The sequence below is a fragment of the Zalophus californianus genome, chromosome 12 (assembly GCF_009762305.2).
Source record: "Zalophus californianus isolate mZalCal1 chromosome 12, mZalCal1.pri.v2, whole genome shotgun sequence".
Lineage (NCBI taxonomy): Eukaryota > Metazoa > Chordata > Mammalia > Carnivora > Otariidae > Zalophus > Zalophus californianus.
This window is the reverse complement of record NC_045606.1, coordinates 74,067,983-74,092,906: the sequence shown is the minus strand read 5'-3', so window position 1 is coordinate 74,092,906 and position 24,924 is coordinate 74,067,983. Positions and strand designations below refer to the sequence as shown.

At 38.6% G+C, this 24,924-nt stretch overlaps 1 protein-coding gene across 2 annotated transcripts in view; it reads right to left on the bottom strand.

Annotated features, from left to right (window-relative positions):
• Positions 1 to 21,247, bottom strand: part of CFTR (CF transmembrane conductance regulator) — a 165,030-nt gene extending 143,783 nt beyond the window's left edge. For both annotated transcript variants that reach the window (XM_027574650.2, XM_027574651.2), the window contains exon 1: positions 21,090 to 21,247. In XM_027574650.2, the coding sequence (XP_027430451.2) occupies positions 21,090 to 21,142 (53 nt within the window). In that variant the 5' untranslated portion in view covers positions 21,143 to 21,247. The remainder of the gene's footprint in view (positions 1 to 21,089) is intronic.
• Positions 21,248 to 24,924: the final 3,677 nt, after the last annotated feature.

The window sequence follows — 24,924 nt, the reverse complement described above, 5'->3', positions numbered from 1 at the left end:
ATGCCCAGGAGAAATGAAAACGGATGTCTGTGCCAAAACTTGTACACAAATGTTCATAGCAGCATTTTTTATAACAGGCAAAAAAGTAGAAATAACCCAAATATTAATTGCTGAATGGATAAATGGGTATTCCTACAACTAGAATATTACTCAGTGATAAAAAAGAATGATGTACTGACACATAGTGCAGCATGGACATATCTTGAGAACATCACACTAAGTGGAAGAAGTCAGTCACAAAAACTACAAGTTTCCACTTACATGAAATGCCCAGAATCGTCAATCTATAGAGACAGAAAGCAAATTCGCAGCTGTCTGGGGTAGGGTAGAGGATGGGGAATGACTGCTTATAGGTATGGAGTTTCCTTCCAGAGTGAGGAAAGTATTCTAAAAAAATTTTTTTAAAGATTTTATTTACTTATTTGAGAGAGAGAAAGCACAGAGGATGAGAAGGAGAAGCTGGCTCCCCGCTGAACAGAGAGCCCAATGCGGGGCTCGATCCCAGGACCCCGAGACCATGACCTGAGCCGAAGGCAGACGCTTAACCGGTTGAGCCACCCAGGCACCCTGAAAGTATTCTAAAATTGATAGTTTCACTATTTGCCAAAACCATTGAATTGAATGTTTTAAACGGGTAAAGTGTTTGGCATGTGAATAATATCTCAATAAAGTTGGTATTAAGACAAATAGCATACAGAAATTGTGTCGATTTTGGAAAGTTTTACCCCATTTTATTTTTTACCCCTAGAACTCCTGAAAGGCAAAGTCTTATTATAGTGACTTTGACACTCTAAGGCCTTTTAAACAGGTTAGTGCGTGGGTGGCTACCGCGAGTGATTAACACCCTTCCCGTGAAAGGATCTAAAGATTGGTGACATGCATCGTAAGTGGTGCAAATTACTTATTTCCTATCCCCCAGAAGCAAGGTGCTTCACAGCTGAAACTACTATAAATACAGAAAAAGTGACCATGGCGATAAAAGCGTAAAGAAACTGAGGAATGGGTACCATTGACAAAAAACCACTTGTACCCGCTCAACCTAACTCACTGGATTTCAGGGATTCAATCAATTGAGACAACAAGCAATGGTACAAAAATTCCCACCCATCTTGAACGATAACAGAGAAGAAACAGAGCATTGTGATTCATAGCCTATGCCCATGTACTTTTGAAAGGCAGCCTCAGAGTGGTATTCCATGATTTTTGTTTGCTTTTTATTCTATCTGGGCATGAAGCCACCAACAAAAGCCACCAAATTTACTGTAGCTGGAACAACTGACTAGAAAGATAGGATGATTAACTGCGCCATAAAATTGCTGCATCCTATATAAGTTCACTTTTAGGAGCTCTTTACTAACCAAGAAAGACAAGTGACACCATTGCTCTCCAATTTCTGGGTTTTATTTCCATTGGCAATAAGAAATATATTTGAAACCAAGAAAATAAGGAAGCGGGGAAATGGATTGGCCTGAAGATTTGACGATAGAAATGCCACTGGGTTACTGGCTGGCATTTGTAAAAGCTGACAGAGAGAAACTTGTGTGACTGTCAGAACCTCAGCACTCTTACTGTTATTTTAGACAATCGCATTCTGGAGAACGGAGTGGAGCGGCGGTTCCAAGCATGCCCAGTGCGAGCTGAGAGGCAAAGAAGGAGAACAAGTTCTGTCTCTTCTTCTCTCTAAGGTAGGAAAAAAACCTACTTCACATGAATGATACATTAAGGATATCACCCACATCATATACTGATTTAACTTTGGTGGTATTTGTTTTATAACTATACCATTTACCTGGTATTCCCTCCCTTTTTCTAGAAGCCTGAATCCTTTATCGAAGCTCTTTGTTCCGACACCATGACTAGGACCCTAAGTAAACAGTCTCTGATGGGCTTCTGCATTCTTCAGCAATAAAATATCCACAACCTTTCCAAGCCCTGGTTTTCATTCTAGAATTAACTCAACATCTGGAATCAAAGGTACTTGATTTTTCTCTGTTAAAGTGTCTCTCACAGTGGGGAGATGATATGCCTCTCCCGGGGACAGTAATCCCCTTGTGGAGTCAGGGGTCTATTTGGTACGAGCCTCCATAGGCAAAGCAGAAGCTAACCGTCACGACCTTCAAAACCCAAATCACTTAATGATCACTCACTATGTGCACAACAAGTATCACTACTTATCAAATCTTCTCTGAAATATGCTTGCTACTTACTGCCTTGACGAAACTTTTCCCAAAATTAAAAAAAATAAAATACAGTGTGGTTCCACCCAACACAGTTTATTCAAAGATGTCTATTCATTTGTTTATTTTGCTTGAGAAATGGAATGATAAAATGGAGGTTGGAGGCCACCTTGGAAACGTTCTAAAATAAAGATCGTTAAAAACTAATACTCCCAGGGTAACACTGATACATGCTGCATCAGGAAAACAAAGTTGATGATTTTTTAAATTCAGTCATGATAAAGTTGGTCTCGAGGGTTCTGCTTGAAATCATCTAACCAGATAAATGGTCAGTCACATTTTAGAATTTTTCTCATTTATCTTAACCTTCACTTCACTTTAATTTATTTATGCTGTCTGTCCTCTCACACATGATTACTTCTCAGAATGATTCAAATAGGAGCAGGGCATTGGATTCAGACTTCCCAGCTTCAGATGATTTCCCATCTTCAAACTATATGTGGAATTTGGTTATTGGTGGCATTTTAACCCGTTTTATGCTTCTATTGCTATTATTTCACCCTTAGAAGGCAAATTGCAAATTATAGCATTGAAAGGTAAATTTAATACCTTTCTCTTTCTTCTCCCTTCAGTAACACATTGCATGACTCAAGATTTAAATTTCAGATCCTGTTCCTAAGTTTGTGGAGCAATGCTAATGCTATTTCTCATTTTCTTGGAGCCTTGATATTTGCGGGGGGGATGACACTGACAATAAAACTCCTGAGAGGTTCAGGGAGGAGGAGAGGTGGCAGTACCCTCACCCTTGCCCCACTGTGAATCCCAGGAAAAAAGGAGCCTGACAGAGGCATGGAGCCAGCCAGTGGTTCAAGGCTGACCAAGGAAATAAAACTCTACAGTAAGACCCTAACTTTAAATCCCCTTCACTTAGTATTTACATCTTTTATTGTATAAGAAACATATGGGTAAATAAAGGTCCATAAACACCCCAAGTAGCTTTTTTTACCCCCAACAGTAAAACACACAATAATAGATGACTGAATTATTAACTGATCCTAATAAGCAATTTAAGAGTTCAAAATGGTCACCTTTCTAATCAGGTCACTGAAAACACAAATCATAACACAAGTCATGATAGTTTAGTGAAAATCATTGTATAGGCATTTAGGAATTACTGTGATCTTAAAATGTCATGATCTCTTGCTTCCATATGCACTTTAGGAAAATGAACTTTACAGGAAATATCGAGGCAGATTCTCTTCCTTTTGAACTCTGCAGGAGTTCCCACTGGATGAAACCACTGGTGATAAGGGGGCTCTGAATTTTTAAAAGGATTCTCCTAGTCTCATCACCTAGCAGGGCATTTTTTGGTTTTGTACCAATACCAACTAGGGCCAACTTACCCTGAAGAAAAATCAATAAATCCCTTGCAATAAAATCTGACCTCTGTTTCCAAGAAATGCACGGAAATAGTGTCATATAAATTATGTATGCGTGAGCCTCTCTGCAATCCAGGTTTAATTTTCTTCCTGTGTGCTCCATCCTTGCCCACACTTCCTCCACCTGAGCCATAACCACAAACTGTCTGTTTACTTGTCTACAATCCCCCGTCTCCAAACATACTGCACTGTCAGCTCCATAAGGGCAAAGAACTTATAGATCTTTTCTTTTCCTGCTGTATCCCCTCCACCTATCATATAGCACATAATTGTCACTCAATTATTTTCAAAATTGCTAAACTAATGTTACCACATTATACTTTGCTAGTTTATTTTCCTTATAAGACTAACTTCTTGAACAACGTGTCATATAAATCTTTATATCTCCATTGTCTTCTCCAGGGTTTAGGACAACAACAAACAGAATAAATTAATGTATTAACTAATAACTCAAAGATGGGATGTCTATAGCCCATCTGAGGACAGTGATATGATTGCATATATGTGCTGTTCAGCCAATACTCCTGTTCAAATGTATTAAAAGCCAAAAACAAAGTCAACACTTTTTCAAGTCTATGGTAAATGCAGTGTAAATGTCAAGGGGTCTATACCCTTGTATGCTATACCCTCAAATGTTAGGGCTTGCTTAGTGAACATTCTTAAATAACATTTCTGAGTCATAACTTAAAGCCAATAATCATTTCTAGCCAAGATTATTTAATTCCCCTCAATAAAACATTTTCATATTTAACACCCATTACCAAAACATTCTTCCAAATGTCTGACCTTCATTCTATTTATTCTTAATGGAGATGTACCAAAATTTTATAAATGAAAAGTAATTCTTCATTCTACCCAAGAGCAAATGGCCCCTTTTATTCTACCCTCCTTGACAATCATGTCACTTGACATCTTCTGCATTATCTGCATGTCATTTCTGTACATGAGATGAAACATACATAGCTTTTTAAAAGGTTCATAAACAAGTGTAACTCCTTATGTGTATTATACTTTACAGTTTCAAATTGCTTCCATATTTCATTCTGTTTCTGAACACTGTTACTATTAGGAATTGAATTGTGTTCCCCCCAAAAAAGCGATGCTGGTATCCTAACCCTCAATACCCCAGAATGTGGCCTTATTTGGTGATAGGATCTTTACAGAGGTGATCATGTAAAAATGAGTTCATTTAGAAGGGGCCCTAACCCAATACAACTGGTGTCCTTATTTTAAAAAGGAGATTTGGACATAGAGACAGAGACATGGAGAGAATGCCAGGTGAAGATGAGGGCACAGGTCAAAGTGAGGCCTCTTCAAGTCAGAGAATGCCAAGAGTGCTGGCAAATCACCAGAAGCTGGGAGAGAGGCACAGGACAGATTCCTCCCAGCCTCAGAAGAAACCAAACTTGCGGACACCTTGATCTCGGACTTTTCGAATTCAGAACTGTAAGACAATAAATGTCTGTGGTTTAAATGACCCAGGTTTTGGTGCTTTGTTACAGCAGCTCTAGCAAACTAATACACTGGCCCCCAGCAACAGAAAAACTCCATGTTAGGACAGTGCATGCAGAGGGACAACTGAACAAAGGGGATACTCTGAAGACTGAAGTATAAGGTTAAAAGTTGGAGATAAAGCAGATGGTGGGGGTAACAGAGTGATGGGTTTTAAGGGGGGCACGTGTTGTGATGAGCACTGGGTGTTATATGTAACTAATGAATCGTTGAACACTACATCAAAAACTAATATGTATTATACAGTGGCTAACTGAACATAATAAAAAAAAAAAAAGAAAAGCAAAAAAAAAAAAAAAACAATGGCAAAGCACAGGCTGCAGATGTGGAATTGGGCAGGAAATTTCAGGGAATGTGATCTCCATAATTCAGAGAATTCACTGGGCCTAGTTCACAAAAGAGGAGGGTTAAACTTAGAGAAGTATTTTCTTAGAGCCTGGTGGTGAAGATGGATAAAAATTAATTACAATAATCATGCTGATGGCAGTCTTTACCATTTATTAAGGAACTACTCTATGTCTAGCGTTAATTGCTGTCATTTAATACATGGAAAGTACTTAGTTTTATGTGTTAACTTAGAGGGTGTTTTTGGATGAGATTTATATTTAAATCATGAACTTTGGGTAAAGCAGATTGCCCTCCATGATATAGGTGGGTCTCATACAGTCAGTTGAATGCCTAAATAGAACAAAAGGCTGGCCTCCTGAAGCAAGAAAGAATTCTCCAGTGTACTGCCTTCAGAATAAAATGGGAACATCGGCTCTCCTGGGTCCCCAGCCTGCCGGCCCACCCTGCAGATTTTGCACTTGCCAGCCTTCATTATCATGTGAGCCAATTCTTAGAATAAATCATATGTATATAGGTATATCCTATTGGTCTGTTTCTCTGACCTCTCTGACCCTGACTAATACACACAGTAAACACTCAATGAATGTTAGATATCATAATAATGCTGAGCTGTGTTAAATGAGGATAACTGATTGTACTGATGAGCATAATATCATCATTGGAAGATAAGTAAATTGCCCAAAATCACACTGTTAATAAGTCACAAAGAATTATATATATAAGAATATATATAGGATATATAATAATAAGGATTCCAGCCAGGTTTGTCTGATTCCAAAGTACATGCTTCTTCCACTATATATTGCCACCTAGGAGTTGACAATAAGGATTAGACACAAAGTAGAATGTGAGACTATTTTCTCTGAGTATAGAGTAGGTGAACTAAGAAACTCAAGAGAAGGTCAAGGACAACCAATATGGGAGGGAAGACTAGCTCAGTGGTTTTTAAACTATGGGCTCCACCCCCTAGTGTTCCCCAGAGATACCTCAAGGAGCTCACCAAATTTTGATTTGAGGTGTCAATATTTTTAAGCATGTTTTACTCTTTTAAAAATAGGAATTAGAAACATCACACATTCTCATATGTATTGTATGAAAATTTTAGGATACTGGATTCATCCAAACATGTTCCTGGACAGTCAGGTTAACTCACTTAGTGCCCACTATGGAGGAGAGGTTCCCCTGATATCTCTTTGCACATATTGTAAAATACTATCATCTGTCATTGGTTATTTCCACACTGAAGAAGTGAGTATGTCCCTATGGATGCACTGGGCCAAGCTCAGTTAACAACCCACCGTATCTTTGGCATTCCTGCTCACACAAGGTCTCATCCCAGCCTAACAGAATTGTGCAATCTCCATGGAATGCTAACAAGTCACATCAGGTATCGTCATGGTTTTACAATACTTTATCATATTTACACCACCTAATACAGTGACATTGATTATAAAACTCACCATCAATTTAGTACTAGCCTTTCCAAAAAGAAACATTACATTAAAAATAGTTTTTTAAAAGAAATTTTCAATATTATACACTTACTCATGCAATTACCTACCCCTTTCTCTTTAGTATCATAATTAAAGTTTTCTTCTAAAACTTCTTCACATTCAGATCAAAAATACTCTTTTGACTCACTCTTAGCTATTCACAGCTATGAATAGGGTTACAGTGACAAGCTGCATTCATAACACATTCACCTGTAGGACAGGCAGGATAATTTTAAGGCACGGTGAAGTGCTGAGCTTGGGCAGCTTCTACTTTACAGAGTCTGGGCTGACAAACTTCACGCTAAATATTAACTGTTTCTTTCTAAACTAGTTCCCAGAGTAATCTTTCTCAAGAAATTTCAAGCAAGAAACTAAATTTAAGTTAAAAGTCAACCTTGTGAGGTGCAACCAGTACAAATAATTCAACTGAGGTCACAGGAATATATACCTTCGATATATTGCTAAGTTTCCATACTATAATTCATCCCTGGGCCTGGTGGCTGACAAGTTTCCTTTGACATCAGTTATAAGAGGCATCTCAATTTCGAAATATAACATTGTGGAAAAGGCAAACATACAGGACCAAGAAAATGTGCATAAATGTTACATAATCATTTCAGCCCTTATTTGGGAGCAAGAAATTAACTATATCTTTGTATTTATGGAATAATGTCTTATATAGTCACTTTTATTTGTATATATTGCAGTTCTATGGAAGATTTCATTTGGAAACTGGGATTCACTGATGAAACTATTGTTTTTAAAAAATTGTGAAAACCAGTGCAACTAGGAAAATCTGAGACTTACATATACAAAGTGTCAAACATCAACTTGAAGAACAGTCTGACAGGTGACTCTGCCTCTTCCTTCAGTCCCAAGAAACAGAATAAGAGTAAACAGAAGACAAAAATGATGAAGAACATCTAGGAATGGATGATCCCAGCAGGACCCCAATGAGGGTAGGTGGTAGGGAGGGGAACACTGAAGTGACTGAACCTGGGACACAACTCAGGGCTGAAGGTGGTAATGGGAAGAGTGGATGCAACTACTCGGCAGGAAGCCTGGAGCAGTAGGTTTGATGAAGTGGAAAATGACAGGAAGGTGGATTTGGAAATCAAAAACAATGAAGGCTGGGGGCTAGTACCTGGATGGAACAAATCAGAAGTGCAGTCTGGTTTTATACAACTGAGCTGTTCCCATGTGACAATGGTTGGCTACTGGTATGCTTTTTGGCTGACCACATCTTTCATTCTCCAAACAGGACATTTAGACTCTTAAAGACCCCAATAACCTAAGATAAGACAATGCTCTTTCCCCCCTGTCCCCATCCTTTCTTCTTCATCCCCCACCCCTAACTCCAAGCAGCTTGTCACATGGACCAAAGTGGGAAGGCATGTTTCTGGCACTTCCAAGAAGAATAGAGTCTAAAGCCTATTTAAATGATATTATTTATTTTTAAAGATTTCGTTTATTTGACAGAGAGAGAGAGCAAGAGAGGAAACACAAGCAGGGGGAGTGGCAGAGGGAGAAGCAGGCTTCCCGCGGAGCAGGGAGCCTGATGCGGGGCTGGATCCCAGGACCCTGGGATCATGATCTGAGCCCACGATGCTTAACCGACTGAGCCACCCAGGTGCCCCTAAATGATGTTATTTATAATGCTTGTATCAAAGATAATAAATTTCAGAGACAAGGAAATTAAGAAAATCTATGTAAGAATGAAGTGAAATTATAAAATTCACCAACTCCATTCTAGGCTTTTGGAAAGTGTATGTACTGGTTAAGAGCAGAGGTCTGGATTTAGATCAATATAAATACACATCTTGACTTCAGAGTAATTAGCTTGTCCTTGTATAAACTCTTCATAATCTTTCTAAACCACATATTTCTTAGATGTAGAATCTGTCTGGAATTGAAGAATTCACCAAGGTAATATAGACAATCCCTGGTACATGGAAAGTGCTTAGTAAATGTTAGGAGATAGTGGGAGACCAAAGTACAGATTTCGAGAACTACGTGAGAGGAAATTTTGAATTATGTGGCACATTAAACTGTATCTAGGTTTCTATTGTTAATTTACTGAAAAAATGTCAGTAAATTCAAAATCCTCTTCCCTGGACACTAAGGTTGGGAAAGGACTGTTGGGAGAGAGAAGGTTCACGGAGCCGGGAAAAGATGGAATCACCTCCATATCCCCCATTTCATGATTATGTGGTGGAATCCTGTCATTTGTCCTCAAATCTGTAGTTTTCCAATCTTTTACTAAGGTTGAGAAGCAGTAGTTGGGCCATTTAAACACATTTTCTTAAGACTGACCTAAGGGTTCCCAGATTTTAGTAGACAAAAAGAATTCCCTGGGACGTTGAGAAAAATGTGGTTGCCCTCTCCAAAAGATTTTGACTTAGTAAGGATGGAGTGGGATCTAGGAATCTGCATATTTGGTGTGATATATATATAGAGAGAGATATATATATCTCTATATATATCTATATGTATCTTAATTTAAGTTTACTTGATCATTAATTTAATTAACAATTCATTTAATAATATATCAATATTTTTTAAAGCAGGTATTTGGCAGACCAGTTTGAGAAGCACTTCCCTAAAGCTATACAAATATTGTTAATTATAAAGAGGCTCCTAATTTTCAGAGCACATGTATTTACCTAAAGAATTTCTTTATCTTATTTCTAGATTTCTCTTTCAACAGAATAACTAAACTTTGATCAAATTTCCAGAAGCAGCAGATTTGGTGGCTCATTGTTTTTTCAACATATCTACTAATCCCAGAATTTGACTCTATTCTGCGGTAATTAGTGGCTAGAGTGACAGAGTATGACTTAGGAAAGACACAGCTGGGTTACTACCCTTAACAGCTTCAAAAACAATTGAATCAGGGGCTCCCGGGTGGCTCAGTGGGTTAAGCATCCTCTGACTCGTGGTTTAGCTCAAGTCATGGTCTCAGGGTTCTGAGACTGAGCTCCACATTGCGCTATGCGCTCCGTGTAGAGTCGGCTCAGGATTCTCTCCTTTTCCCTCTCCCTTCCCCCTCTGCTCCTCCTCCCTGCCCCACACAAGCTCGCGCGCGCACGCGCCCTCTCTAATAAAATCTTCATAGAAACCCCAATTGAATCACCAAAGCTTTACATGAGTTCAAAAAGGCTGCCAAATTACCAAATTAATATCTCAAGGGATCCAAAGACTGTGTTCAAGGATTAAATCTGATATATATAGAGGCGCCTGGGTGGCTCAGTCCGTTAAGCATCTGCATTTGGCTCAGGTCCTGATCCCAAAGCCCCAAGCCCAGCATCGGGCTCCCTGCAGGGAGCCTGCTTCTACCTCTCCTTCTGCTGCTCCCCCTGCTGTGCTCTCTTGCTCTCTCTCTTAAATAAATAAAATCTCTTTTAAAAAAATTCCAATATACATATCTAAATGTAATCACCTTATGGTTTATATTTCATAGGAAATATTTTTTTAATTTTAAAAAAACATCAATTTTTGTTGTCAAGGAATTATATTGTTGACTTCAAGTTAATTTTACTATGTGAGATGATCTTTATTCAGTCAATTTTATAAATCAATAAAGAACTTAAGCTTCCTTCATTAAATGGGGCAAGGGAAAGATCTATGGATGTATGATGGCCTGTGTGCTCCAAAGGGAAAAAAAATTACATCATTAAAAATATTAACATAAAAATTCTAGTAAAATAATTAGAATGTGTAAGTTTTGCTATATGTTCTAAGTTTTCAAAGTACTATGTTCCTGAAACATACCATTCAATATTTATGTTAAATAAATGCATGTATGTGTTCATGAATGACTAAAAATCACATATGCATTTTAAAGTTATTACTTTTACATTAATGAGTTCATTTTGTAGTGATTGTCTTTCTAATAAAATTCCATTACATAAAACTCAGTTCTGATGTTATTGGGATGGCTACCTCGGATCTTTAATTTTATCAGTTTATAAACTCTTTAATATGTGAATACAATTTTGGATTTCATTATAGGTATATATATACTTTTTAAAGTTTTGATTTAAATTCCAGTTAGTTAAAATACTGTGTAATATTCATTTCAGGTGTACAATACAGTGATTCATCACTTACATACAACACCCAGTGCTCATCACAAGTGCCCTCCTTAATCTCCATCACCTTTTTAACCCATCCCTCCACCCACCTCCCGTTGGGTAACCATCAGTTTGTCCTCTATAATGAAGAGTCTGTTTCTTGGTTTGCTTCTCTCTCTCTCTCTATCTCTCTCTCTTTTTAAATTTTATGCTCTGAATTAACTGACTTATGTAAATAACTAAGGTCTGTTTTAATGATGTTGGTCCCAGTTGACTCCATAATTGAATTAACCCATGGGAGATTTACTGGCATTGTGCACTTTCATTCCCAATGCATATATACAAGCTATACACTGACTTTTCTGGATAAAAGAGAGTAACCCTGTTAGATATCTGGTGAAAGGGGTAGAAAAGAGGCAATGCGAGCTTTTAGAAGTCAACCCTATCTTTGAGTTGAAAGGTAGCAGTGCTTTTGGTAATAAATATTTCATCAGCCTACTTATTATTTTATTGAAAAAATGTATTCAGAGATCCAAGACTAAAATGAATTAAAGATCCTCTTTTTTTAAAGACTAAATTGTGGTATATACATTTAGGAAGAAATTTTGGAAATAATCATTTTAATAACCTGATTTAAAACTAAACTATCAGGCACCCTGAAGACTAACATGAGATTTGAAGAGAAAACTATTTCAGGGGAAAAGTCTATCTATGGCAAAGTTGGTTATCATTGATCTTCTGAAGAAAAATGATAGTGTACTAAGCTGGAATTTCCTATAAAGTCCCATACATTACACAAGAAAGCAAAGGAAACCAATTTTCCTATTTTATGTTATACTTCAGAACACATGGATTTGGTAAAAACAACTAATATTTTTATTCAAAATTAGACATTTTATCTTCCAAATACCAAAGTTTATGGTACACATGTACAAGTAAATGTTTACATTTCCATCAAAAATTAAATTTTAGAAGTATGTCCATAAACTGAATTAGTCAAGTTTTATTTAATTGAACAAGTATATGTTAAGGGCCTATTAGGCCAAGGAGTCAGACAGATGCTTGGTACCAAAAAAATGGATAAGAGCCTCTGCCTTGAAGGACACATCAAAAGATGCATATGCAAACAGGAAGTCAAGAAGAAATGGTCAGTAGGTTCCTATGAGACAAAACTATTCTGAGAAATTAACTAATAGCTGTTTAGCTACTATTTTCCTCTTCGGAAAAGTCCATTTTGCTTCACTTCCTTTTAAAATTTGTGTTTCACTTCCTTTTAAAATTACTCAATTACTGAATAACAATGATGTGAATTACCTATGAGCCTTGAAAATTTCTTCTAGATCTTTAAGTAATTTTAAAGCTGTATATTTTGACGTTTCTTGCAATAGACTTTTTAAAAAAGAATATTTTGTGACTGATTTATGTCAATACCTAATGTTTGTTGAAAACTGTATGTGAAAACTATATGAAATTCAAATTTCAGTGCCCGTAAATGAAGCTTTATTGGAACACAGCCACGCCCATTTGTTTGCATATTGTCTCCGGCTGCTTTCCTACAATGGCAGAAACCACATGACCCACAGCATTGAAAATATTTACTATCTGGCTCTTTATAGGAAAAGTTTGCTAAACTCTGATCTAAAGTATAGCAATGAACTTGGGGCACCTGGGTGGTTCCGTCGGTTAAGTGTCCGACTCTTGATTTTGGCCCAGGTCTCCATCTCAGGGCTGTGAGTTCAAGCCCCACATTGGGCCCTGCATTGGGCTCCTCATTAGGCGTAGAGCCTACTTTAAATAAATAAATAAATAAATAATAGAGTATAGCAATGAACCTGGGTTGAGAAAGTAAAGCTTTGTTAGCTCTGTTTTCCAGAGCTCACAGGGATGTTTAAAATAAACAAAATGTGCAAAGAGAGCTTCCTATAAAGTTTCTCCAGGATGCTGCCTCTAGAAGTAGGACTGGTAACCCCCACTAGCAGGAGATTCATTCTCTTGTTGCTCCCACAACCAACACTGGGCTCCAAACTCTGGCCTTGAACTTCCTCTAAACACAGCTGCCCAACCTCTGGGATTCTGCCTTTTCAGCTTCATTCTCACAGATTGACCTGACTGGTACCAGATGAAATCTGTGGGTCTGTCTTTCAAATTAAGAAGTTCAAGTTAAGAAAATCATTAGGCATTTGGGAGGGGGTGTGGGGTGACATCGGGTGGAAGCTCAGTAGGCAGTGCTAAGAAAGAGAGCACTGTGTGTTTTAACGGGCTCAAAGTTTGAACACGAAACAATGATACCTAATCTTTTCCAGAGTAATGAGACTCTTTCATTAATGCACACACAAAATATTTCATGCTAGTAGGCATGCTCTTATTTACTCAGTCACTGCAGACAGGACCTGCAGCCCCGGCTGATTTTCATACCTCCCTGCATGTCTATGATCATAGAAATCGGATACGTAAAAACCACTGTGAAAGAAGTAAAGTTCCAGTGAGTTGGGGGCACTTCAGACCCCACCTGAGTCAGTGGGTTTGGAGTGGGGGAGGGTAGAATTTCTAAGTCGATCTTACCTTGTGCCAGTCCTAGAATGCAGCTGCTGATTCCTGGCACTCTCAAGGTGACTCCATAGCACAAAAAAGCCAAACAAGGAGCCACTTTAAATCCTCCCTGGACACCGCCCTGGACTTCACTGGACAGTGGGAGGGCAGTATTTATAATCCTGACTGTCACCTCAGATGTCTTAATTTCTCTTACCTCAAGCTGGAAATCACTTTACTATATTTTCAAATATAGTACTGCCTGGCCTTGAGCCATATGCATCATTTCCTTTTTTAACCTTAAAGAGAAGCAGAGGGTCCACTAGGCCTCCACCCTCACCCCCAAGCCTTCTCCCAATCTCCTCACCCAGCACACTTCACCATCATCCCCCCATTACCCAAGTCAGCACATCTAGACATTACCCTTAATGCTTCTCTCTCCTTTACCTTCCACATCTAATCAATTGCCAAGACCACTCCCACTCCCAAATGTCTTTCTTTTTCTTTTTTTTTAAGATTTTTTATTTTTATGTAATCTCTACACCAAACATGCAGCTAGAACTCACGACCCTAAAATCAAGAGTCATACGCTCTACCAACTGAGCCAGCCAGGCACATCCCCCCACCAAATCCCTTTCAAATCCATCTTTCTATCCCTACAGCTCTCCATTTCCTTGGCAAAACTGCAACAGCTTTAAACTGGTTGTGTCTCTCCTCTGCTTGACATCCAGGGCTTTTTACTTCCAATATGATAAAGCCCAAACAAAGCTCACCAACCCCCTTACAATCAGGCCCTGGCTAGAGTTTCAGACCCATCTCCCACAAATCTGTCACACATCATATGCTCCAGTCACAGGGAATGTCTCTGAATTCTTTGAAGGTGTCATGGTCCCTCTTGCAGCCAGTCCTATACAAAGTCTGCCGCTTCCATGTTTACATTTTTCCTAACCCATCCCACCCTCTCTGAACCATCTCCTTTAGGTGTCAACTCAGGAGTCACTTCTCCAGTAAGCCTTCCTTGACCAGCCTTAGACTGGATTGGATGCCCCAGGGAATGTTTTTACAAAGCCTTGTGACTCTGGGTTTCAGAGAATTCATTCCGCAAAGGCAACACCAATTTCTTTCTTGTCCATCTCAACCTTATTAATGCCCTGCGTAGAATACAGAAGGTGGCGAAATGAATGAATTAGTGCATCCTCTAAGCTGCCCTGAATCATTACCTACAAAGGAAGTACTGCTCTGATTCAGCTCCTTGAAGCAACCTCTGGGAGACTTCTCTGATTATATCAGACTAAAGCTCAGTTTCAGGGCTGAGAATCCTAACAATAAGGACTTAGCAGAAACCTTTAAATCATTTCCTTATCCCATAAGTGAGGAAATAGTAAGCAGGCTTCCCCAGAAAGGCTAAGACCTGGCCATAAGGGACACAAGAAAAATTTGACAGAATAATTGTTCCGAGCAATAAAAATCTGTCCATGGCCCTGCTTGTGTTGATCCCTTTTTATCAGAACGATGGTGCATTACAAAACTGCTGAATGTCATCAATCTACAATATCTAGAAGCCTCTCAGGTTGATCACCATGGAATCATTATCATCACAAAGAAATATTTATTAAACCATCCAGGGTGGTCTGAATACTATATTTAACGAGTCATAGAAGGCCCTGACATCCAGGGCTTTACAATTTGAAATCGTCATTGACGTTAAAAGACAGTAATAAGCTAATGGAGCTGCAAAGAGAATAGCAAACTTGACAAGCCTTGCCACTTGGAAACAGCCATGAAAGCCAGATCTTTCAGAGCTCTATAAGAAATATATTCATTCTCTACACCAAGCAATTTAATTGAATTTTTACAGGTTTCTTGCTAAAAGAAGCCTAAGCTCCTGGCTGACACAGAGCTCAATAGTTAAGCCACTTTGTAATGCTAATTTTCCTCTCAAACAACTACCAGGTAAATTCTTCTGGAGCTGGTGAGAAGCACCTGAAATGGTAATGTTTTGCTCGATGATAAGGTACTTAACGTACTGGATACAGTACACCTTCAATCAGGGTCCACAGGCAGACCTCCATCAGAATCTGTTTTCCCCTCTTGACCTCATTGCAGCTTCGGGATTTGGTTCCAGGGACGTGCTCTACACCGATGTGTCAGGAATCCGTGGAATCAAAATTGCCCAAATTGCTGCTGAGTCAGAGGTGTTTTTTAAAAATTTTGACAAACAACATATAGCTGCATGCTAAATGGTTAATTAACACCCTTCCCTGATGGTTTTGCAATCCTATATTTATATTGTAGCTGTATCACACTGAAATTACAGGTTCCTGTGAAACAACACTAACAATAATAATACATCTTATAGTGGTGCTCATTTAAGGGCCTTTTAAACAAGTTTGAACATTTATGCATTGAATGTTATCATACTAAGTCCTACTTCCTCCCACAAAACATAAACAGAAAACTGGAAAACCATGATTTCCCTAGTGTATCAGTTGGCTCCGAGGGATATTCTGATTGTCACATCATACATAAAATATTGATGAAGGAGTTAAGAAAAACAGATTCCACTTCTCTGTTTAACAAAGAATTGAACATTAAAGCTAAACCATCTGCTATGCGTTTTTAAGTATCTAAGAATACTCCTGTACTGTCAAGTAAATAATAATTTGAACTATTGAAATACACTTCAAAACCAAGGAGGAGTTTTTTAAACTAGAAAATTAACTAAAAGGAATTTAATTATATATACATATATCTTATATATGTATATATAATTTCAATTTCAGTCATATCATGCAAAAGAGATAATTTTAGAATTCTGAAAGTTAAACCAATCAAGATCGACACATCCCAGGTTGGAAAATCTGAACTGTATCATAAAACATGATCAGTGGGGCGCCTGGGTGGCTCAGATGGTTAAGCGTCTGCCTTCAGCTCAGGTCATGATCCCAGGGTCCTGGGATTGAGCCCCGCATTGGGCTCCCTGCTCGGTGGGTGCCCTGCTTCTCCCTCTCCCTCTACTGTTCTCCTGCTTTTGCTCTCTCTCTGCCAAATAAATAAATACAATCTTTAAAAAAATAAAATAAACATGATCAGCAAAAGGTGGATGGATAGAAAGGGACAGTCAGGGACTGGTGTAGGGAGTCAACATTTGTCAGTGTTCAGGCAACACTGTCCAAGAGAAAGGGGTGTCTGTTCCAAAAGTGGTCTCCTTCAATTCCTCCAGGAGACAAAGCCAAGTGAGTATAAGGAAACCCTGGGTTGTCCTCACTGGATGACATTTGCGCACTTACTGACTAGATGGACTCATGGTTCAGGCCCCCTTGGCAACTGGACATTTCAAGATAATTGTGCATCTCATGTTGGCTTTTTGTTTCATGCATCTATTTCTTTTGATTGGGAGAGGCTCAGCTTTGGCTGAGAGACAAACCTGAGATAATGCATGTGTATTGATCAGGATAGGACTAGATCCTTGTTTGAGTGGCCAACTGGTCTTTCTCTGCAGTGGTTCTATGAATGCCCGCCAACAAACTGCAAAAATATTTATGACTCTGCCATAATTTTAGATTTCCTCATGCCTTACAAACAAGTAGTGAAATGTAAATATAAAACCACTGTAACAGATTTTTTTACAATGTGCCATAATTTATATAATCAAACAAGTATGGTCCTCTTCAAAACTGTGATCTTTATGGTTCTTTCATTATAAACCTATTGTAATTATGCTTCTGTTGCTCAAAGCACTTATATTCTAAAAGAAAAAAAAAAGCACTTATGTTTCTCTTCATTAGGAAACGTCTAAAGCTTGCAATACATTTTTTTGAATGATAATACCTAAACTTAAGTAGCATTTGGCTGTTAACAAAGCAAATTATGATGAAGAATCTTTACACTTTCAGGGTGGATTTGATTTCAAGATACAATCCAAAAGTCATTTAGGAGCAAGTGCAAGTGACCAGTCTGGGTAATAGGACTAATAATCTAATGCAAGTTATGAGTAAAAATAACAGCTAAAAAGTAATGAAGATACTAATATACCCATGAGAGGAAACTTACATACTATTTTTAAAGGTAATTTCATAAAAAGAATCCAAAAATATTTTGATCAAAGGCAGAATGTTTAGAATGAGAGTTTGGTTTTCATTGATAGCTATTTTGATGCACCACACACATTCTAATACATAAATTCTAGTTTGTTAAAAAAAAAAAAAAAACCTCTCATTATTTTGTGTTTAGTAGTTACAAAAGTATCTTAGGGATGCCTGGGTGGCTCAGTCACTTAAGGGACTGCCATTGGCTTATGTCATGATCCCAGGGTCCTGGGATGGAGCCCCACTTCAGGCTCCTTGTTCAGCGGGGAGCCTGCTTCTCCCTCTGCCTGCCACTCCCCCTGCTTATGCTCTCTCTCTCTCTGACAAATAAATAAATAAAATCTTTTTTTAAAAAAAGTATCTTAAGTGATTTAGTACTTATAAAAGTATCTTAAATGATCTTATTATTAAGCTGAGACTTATGCAATTCTTGGCCTTAGATCCTAATATTACTGTATTTCTCTTTGATCTTATTCGAGGCTTCTCTGTGGAGTTTATCAGGAACCCCCACCCAGGTTTGTAAGAATCTGTGGCATTTGGATTCTATGGGGCTCTGACAATTCTTCAAGCATTGATCTAGACTCCTGGTGTGGATGCCATGACTAAAATTCAAGGTATTCAAGACTTCAGATGTCTTTCAAATTCTGTACTTGATGTGAAGCCCATGCAAAATTAAGAAAGTACTTAAAATTATCCCAAACTTTATTAGCTTTTCCAATAAAACCTAAACAAAACAATGAGAGATTTAATATAATCTATAACCCAGACCATAATAGCTTTACTCTTTGATGACTCTGAAACTGAAGGGATCATATTCAGAAAGTTAAATTCTAAAGTATTTAACAGCATATGATATAAGCATATGACTTTTTTCCTGTTTATCTAGTAAGGCCATGCTAGATGAGATTTTACCTAAATTAAATTCTCACCTAGGCCCATTCTTACAGACTGATAGTCACAAAATTATATTCAACAAAGATGAATTGAGGATCTTATATAAATAAAGAATTTGGTATTGTAATGAATGTTAAAATATGATAATAACACTAGCTAACATTTACTGGGCTAACCACTTTACATGCATTTTCTCAACAAATTAACCCCTATGACATAGGTCCTATTAGTCTCGAGTTTTTTTAATTTATTTTTAAGATTTTATTTATTTGACTGAGAGAGAACACAAACAAGAGTGGCAGGCAGAGGGAGAAGCAGGCTTCCTGCTGAGCAGGGAGCCCCATGCGGGGCTTGATCCCATGACCCTGGGATCATGACCTGAGCTGAAGACAGATGCTTGACTGACTAAGCCACACAGGCACCCCAGTCTCAAGTTTTAAAGATCAAGTCACACAAACACAGAGATGTTAAGGGACTTGCCTTAGGTCACACAGCTGAATCTAAACAACCTGAATCAAAACAGTCTGAATCCAAAGCCTAACACCCTTGACCACAAAGCAGTAGTGGTCAATGCAGAAAATAAATTTCTGACCCAATGCAGAAAAAAAATTTCTTACCCTTTGAGAATTAAAAACAAGAAGAAAGTTTATAATCACTGCTATTTTAGGTGATTGTCAGTTCCCATAAATAGTAGAAACCTAACTTTTAAAAATACACCTCTTCTTAGAGCAATTTATTATGAAATAGTTTGGAGAACGGGAATGAGTATACTCTTAACAAACTTAGTAACTATTACATTTTTTTAAACAAATCAACTGCAAAGCATTTTTTTAACTATACTAAAATTTATCAGGTGATCTGTTAAAAAAATATTTTGATAGATCAACAGTCATCTAATTTAAATCAACAATGTGCTAATTAAAAGTTCCTTAGTACTTAGAAGTAAGCCTACAATATTCATTTTTCTGAAAACTGCATTTTTAGACTGATTGGCACTTATGTTCCTCAATGTGCTCTACTAAAAAGTCTACAATGTATGCCAATTAGCATTCTGATTTTGTAAGTGGTAGGAAATGAACAGATGTAAAAGAACATTTACATCTGTAAATGAACAGATAATCCAATTTTTATAGATGGGGTAACAAAAGGTGCTGAAACACAAATACAGAAGGTAATTCCAAAGAGTAAAGCCCTTCTCTTATCCACAGGGAGGAACTTTCCTTCAATGGTCAATGGTCATTCCTTAGCACCTGAGTTCCACACTTACTGCACATGCAGAGAATAAAATATAGAAAGATATGAAAGTCCCTTCCCCCCACACACATATGGGCATATTTATATTTGGCTTTTCTGATACCTAAGTGTGCTGATTCATTGGATAATTATGAGTCAAGTAATATTCCATGACAGAGTTGTACCTATTCATTCATTCACATAATATAACAGGAACAAAGTAGATACAGTATCTAAAAAACACTTCAAATTTAAAATGCTACATCTAATTACACTTGGCCTAAAACTCGGAACTTAGAATCCATTTTTAAAAACATAGTTAGATGAAGTTTGCAAGCTTTTATGACTCATCATATGTAAAGTAGGATAAGAGTATAATTTATTACATGTCAGTTGTGTATAACTTCAGTATCCAGTCCTATAGCTTCACATTTCCACGATAATTCTGATTCCCCCACCCCCTTGTAAAAAATGTATAACTTGTAGGGGCGCCTGGGTGGCTCAATGGGTTGAGCACTGGACTCTTGATTTCGGCTCAGGTCAACATGATCTCAGGGTCTGGGATGGAGCCTGGGGTTGCCCTGCTTGGGATTATTCCCTCTCCATCTCCCTCTGCCCCTACCCCCTCCCTTGAAAAAAAAAAAAAGTTTAACTTGTAGAATTGGCTTTTTTAAGATAGATATTTCAAAGGATTTGCTTTCATCCTTAAAAGAATAATGGAATGGTGGCATATACTTGATTTACTCAGTATCATAACAATAAAAACCTCATTTAAGCTCATATTACCCACTTCACTCCTCTCTCCTTAACAAAGTTCAATATATTCAGTCAACAAGTGTTTTCTGAGCACCTACGACATGCAAACATGGCACTTGGAATAGTATGCCAAAAGACATCTAAGTTTCCAAGGCATGAAGTGGGGAGAAACAAGGGGCCAAACTGAAGTATTTATTATCAACAAGTTTTTCATTCACTAATTTCTTAGAAAAATGGAAGAAAACACTTGCACAGTAGCACATCTCGGTCTGCAGAGTGCAACTTTCAGTTGCAAGTAGTTCAGACTTCAAAATTAAGCTAAAGCTCTCTATCCAAACAACTGGCTTCAGTTTATTCTTTAATCTCTTCTTCACGTTTTCTATTTTGTTCACAAAATCCACATTCTCTTCCATAACAATGAATGATAGCGCATCTTAAAAAATATATATATATATATATTCCTCTTTCCCCAAAACCCAGCCCATACACACGCCCTCTTCTTTCGTGGGCACGTGTCCTTCCAAAACTCGGCAGGACACCCCCTCACCTGAAAAAAAGTTTGGAGAGGGCGCTGGCCTTTTCCAGAGGCGACCTCTGCATGGTCTCTGCGGGCGTCGGGGTCCCTGCCGGGGCAGGCTGGGCTCGAGCTCCAAATGCCAAACGCCCTACTCCTCTGGCGCAGGCTGCTCGCCCCTTTTTCTCTGACCTGCTGTGATGTCATTTGCTTCCAACCCCCCCCCCACCCCACACACCTCCCCTTTCCTTTAGCTCCTTCCCCCGCCTCCACTGCCCAGGTCAAAAGCTGGGCGCTGCCTGGTCCAGCCCCCAACTTGCCCTAGCGGCTTTCTCCACCCTCTGTGCACCCTGACCGCTCGTTCTTCTCGTCTCCTTAGCTCTCTGGCTGCCCCGCGTCTCCCTCTCCCCATTCTGACTCCCAGCTTTCCTCCCTCGCGCGCGTTCCTTCCACGCGCGCGATCCTACCGTCCAGCCCCCACCCAGCCCGCAGGTCGGAGACAGTGGCGACCGCTCTCCCGGTTCTGCGTCCGATGCTCAGCAGGAGCAGAACCAGCCCGGGGGCAGCCTCCTGGACCCTCCTCCGCGCCGGGTTCCGCGGGACGCAAGGCACGAGGCCGCCAACTTCTGAGCCTTCTTGCTCACCCTTCTTCCGAGAGCCTAGCCGGGTTCGCGTTCCGTTTGCAAGGTGCATTTTGAAGGGGGAACGAAAATCTGTCTATCCTGTATCAAAATGCAGCCTTAGAGACCCGGAAAGTTCGGCGGCAGCGTCTGCTTTGTTCACCTTAGCGCTTCCTTTGAGTGTCAGGAGGGAAGAACCAAGCTTTGTTAGTTTCAGGCTTAGGTGAGCTGAGTGCAGCTCAGACACTTGCGAGACGCAGTCGTGGGGGGAAATCGTGTAAGGTGGTAATTGCTTTGTCCTGTACGCGCTCAGGATTTGTTCACGGTCTTAAGTTTTCTGCCCGGCTTGCGTTCTGAAGGAAGGCTTTTGTGTTAGCGACTAAGATGACAAGTCGACAGTGTGTAAACTAACCCGCCCTCCTATAGATTTCCTAGTCTCGGTCAGCAAAACATCTTGACTAATACACCGAAAGCAATCCAGTCTTTGAAGGCAAGGTAGCGTGTTAACCCCGACCTGACTCAGAGAAACGCCATCTTCTACCTTCGACTCTCTGAGGGCATCTAAGCTTTCCCAGGTGTGGGCGCCTTAACTTCCCCTAGGTTTTGGTGCTTGTGCGCCTGCCTGATGGCTTTTAAAGAGCCAAGACTTTAATTCCTGAATCCTATTGTGTAAAAGCAAGGGCACGTTGAATTAAAATTGAAAAATGCAAATGAAAGTAAACATTTTGTTCTGATTACTGCCTCTACAACTAAGGAAAGGGTGTTTACTTGTAAATTACCTTATTGTTGATTTGTGGTCACCCAAATACAGTACAAATAAAACGTGCATTTCACAATAATAGAAAGGAATACGCATTTAAATTAATGAACGCACTCAGCAGGTTTTTATAGCTCCACTTTGAATTTAATGTTACCTTTTTTCCATCTTAATGTGGGTTGTATAAACATTTAAATTCCATCATGCTAAATTTTAACAGTAGAGAAAATAGGAGCAAAGATATAAACCAAAATGTATGGAGTTAGATACCAAGAAAGAACTTCAGCATTTCTAACTCATGATCCCTGCTTCAAATCCTGTGCCCATGTTTTCCTCTCTCCAGTATGACATACACATTAAGGCTCTCTTGGTCTTCATTATTGACTTTTCCCAGGTATGTGATTGAACTCACTCCATCCACTTCCCCACCCCCACTCTATTGTTTGCTTTATAACTGCTAGTGTGACCCATCCAATATAGTACACACTTTTTGAAATGAATTAGCAATCAGTTCTTCTTTGTTACCAAAGAGCAAGTGATAATAAAGGGATTAACAATTAAGTTCCACAGAACCCAGAAGCTGACCAAGTGCTGTGGTTTGAAAAGACCCCAAGTATTTGTCAATCCATCTCCTTCCTCTGGAAAGAATAAATGAAATAGTGACTATTTCTTGAGTTCTTACTATTTGCCAGGCATCATCTCAGGTAAACCTTATAACAACCATGTAAACAGGTGTTATTTTCCCCAATTTTTGGTTAAGGAAACTGATAAGAGAAGTTAGGTAACTATCTGTAATGGTAGAGCTAAGATTCAAACTTGGTCTAATTCTAAACCATGACTCCTACCGGTGTGTGACACTGCTTCTAATCAAATCATCCCTCCCGTATTATTATATACCATAACTTATACACCAACCCAATTTTTCTCTCCTCATATTGGTTTCATGAAATTATAACTGTTAGACCTGTTCAGGATTGAGATAAGAAAGCAAAAATCTACAAACCAAGTAGCTACTGGAGTTTTATATTTTTAATAAAAGACATTCAATTATGATATTCCATTTTAAGCATGCATACACACATACATATAGGAAGACCCCAGATTTTTATCATAAAAGATTACAACCCAAATTTGTTCTGGACATAAGTAAGATTTCACTATTATTCAGAACATTAACACTGTTAACAGATATGAACAAATGAACTGAAACATGATACTCTAAATTTGCTTCTAGGTACATACCTAATGAGGGAATGTAGACTTATGCTCCAGGAAAGTGTCCAAATGTGGCTGAAGGTCACGACTGAAATCCTAAATGTGGCTTCAAGATGTCAGGAATAGGAAAGAAATCAATGGCCAGGATGAGAATGGAAAGAGGTAGTAAGAAACTGTGCAGCTGTTCTCTCCAAGCTGCTTAAATATCAACTCATAAAGTTTTATTATAATAGCTTGTATTTGTTGAGCCCTTACTGTATATATATATGTGCCAAGTGCGGTGCCAAATACATGGCATGGTTTGTCTTTTTCAATACTTATAACACTTTCATGGGACAGGTATCTTCTTCATTAACCATATATTACAGGTGAAGAAACTAAGGTACAAAAAGGTTAGCAATTTTCCCAAGCAAGTTGCACAGTATATAATTACAGAGAAAACAGATTTGAACCTAAACATTGTGTTGCCGGAGCCCAAGCGTGTAACCACTACACATACTTCCCCTACAGATTTCCTATTGTTTTAAGCAGAAATGACATTCAATTTAGAAGATTAGGTGACCGGGGCACCTGCCTGGCTGGCTCAGTTGGTGAGGCATGCAACTCTTGATCTTGGGGGTTCTAATTTAAGGCCCATGCTGGGTATAGAGATTACTTAAAAATAAAAAATCTTAGAAAAAAAAAAGATTAGGTAGCCATTTGTAGGCATTTTTTGTTTTGTGGGAAAATGTGTATATATAACATCAAATTTACAATCTAAAACCATTTTTTAAATGTACAGTTCAGTGGTAATACACTCACATTTTTGTGCAACCATCACTACCATCCATCCCTACAACTCTTTTTATCTTGTAAAGCTGAAACACTATACCCTACTATACCCCACTCTCCCCTCCCCCCAGCCCCTGGCAACCACATTATACTTTCTTATCTTTATGATTTTGACTTCTCTAAGTACCCCCTATAAGTAGAATCATACAGTATTTGTCTTTTTGTGACTAGCTTATTTCACTTAGCATAATGTCCTTGAGATTTATCCATGTTGCAGCATATTGCGGAATTTCTTTCTTGTTAAGGCTAAACAATATTACATTGTATGTATATATCACATTTTGTTTATCGATTCATCCATTGGTGGACACTTGGGTTTTAGCTATCATGACACTACTATGAACATTGGTGTACAAATTGTGCGGCATCATTTTAAAGGTATGTTAAGAAGAAACAAAAAGAGGGGTGCCTGGCTGGCTCAATAGGATCATGTGACTCTTGATCT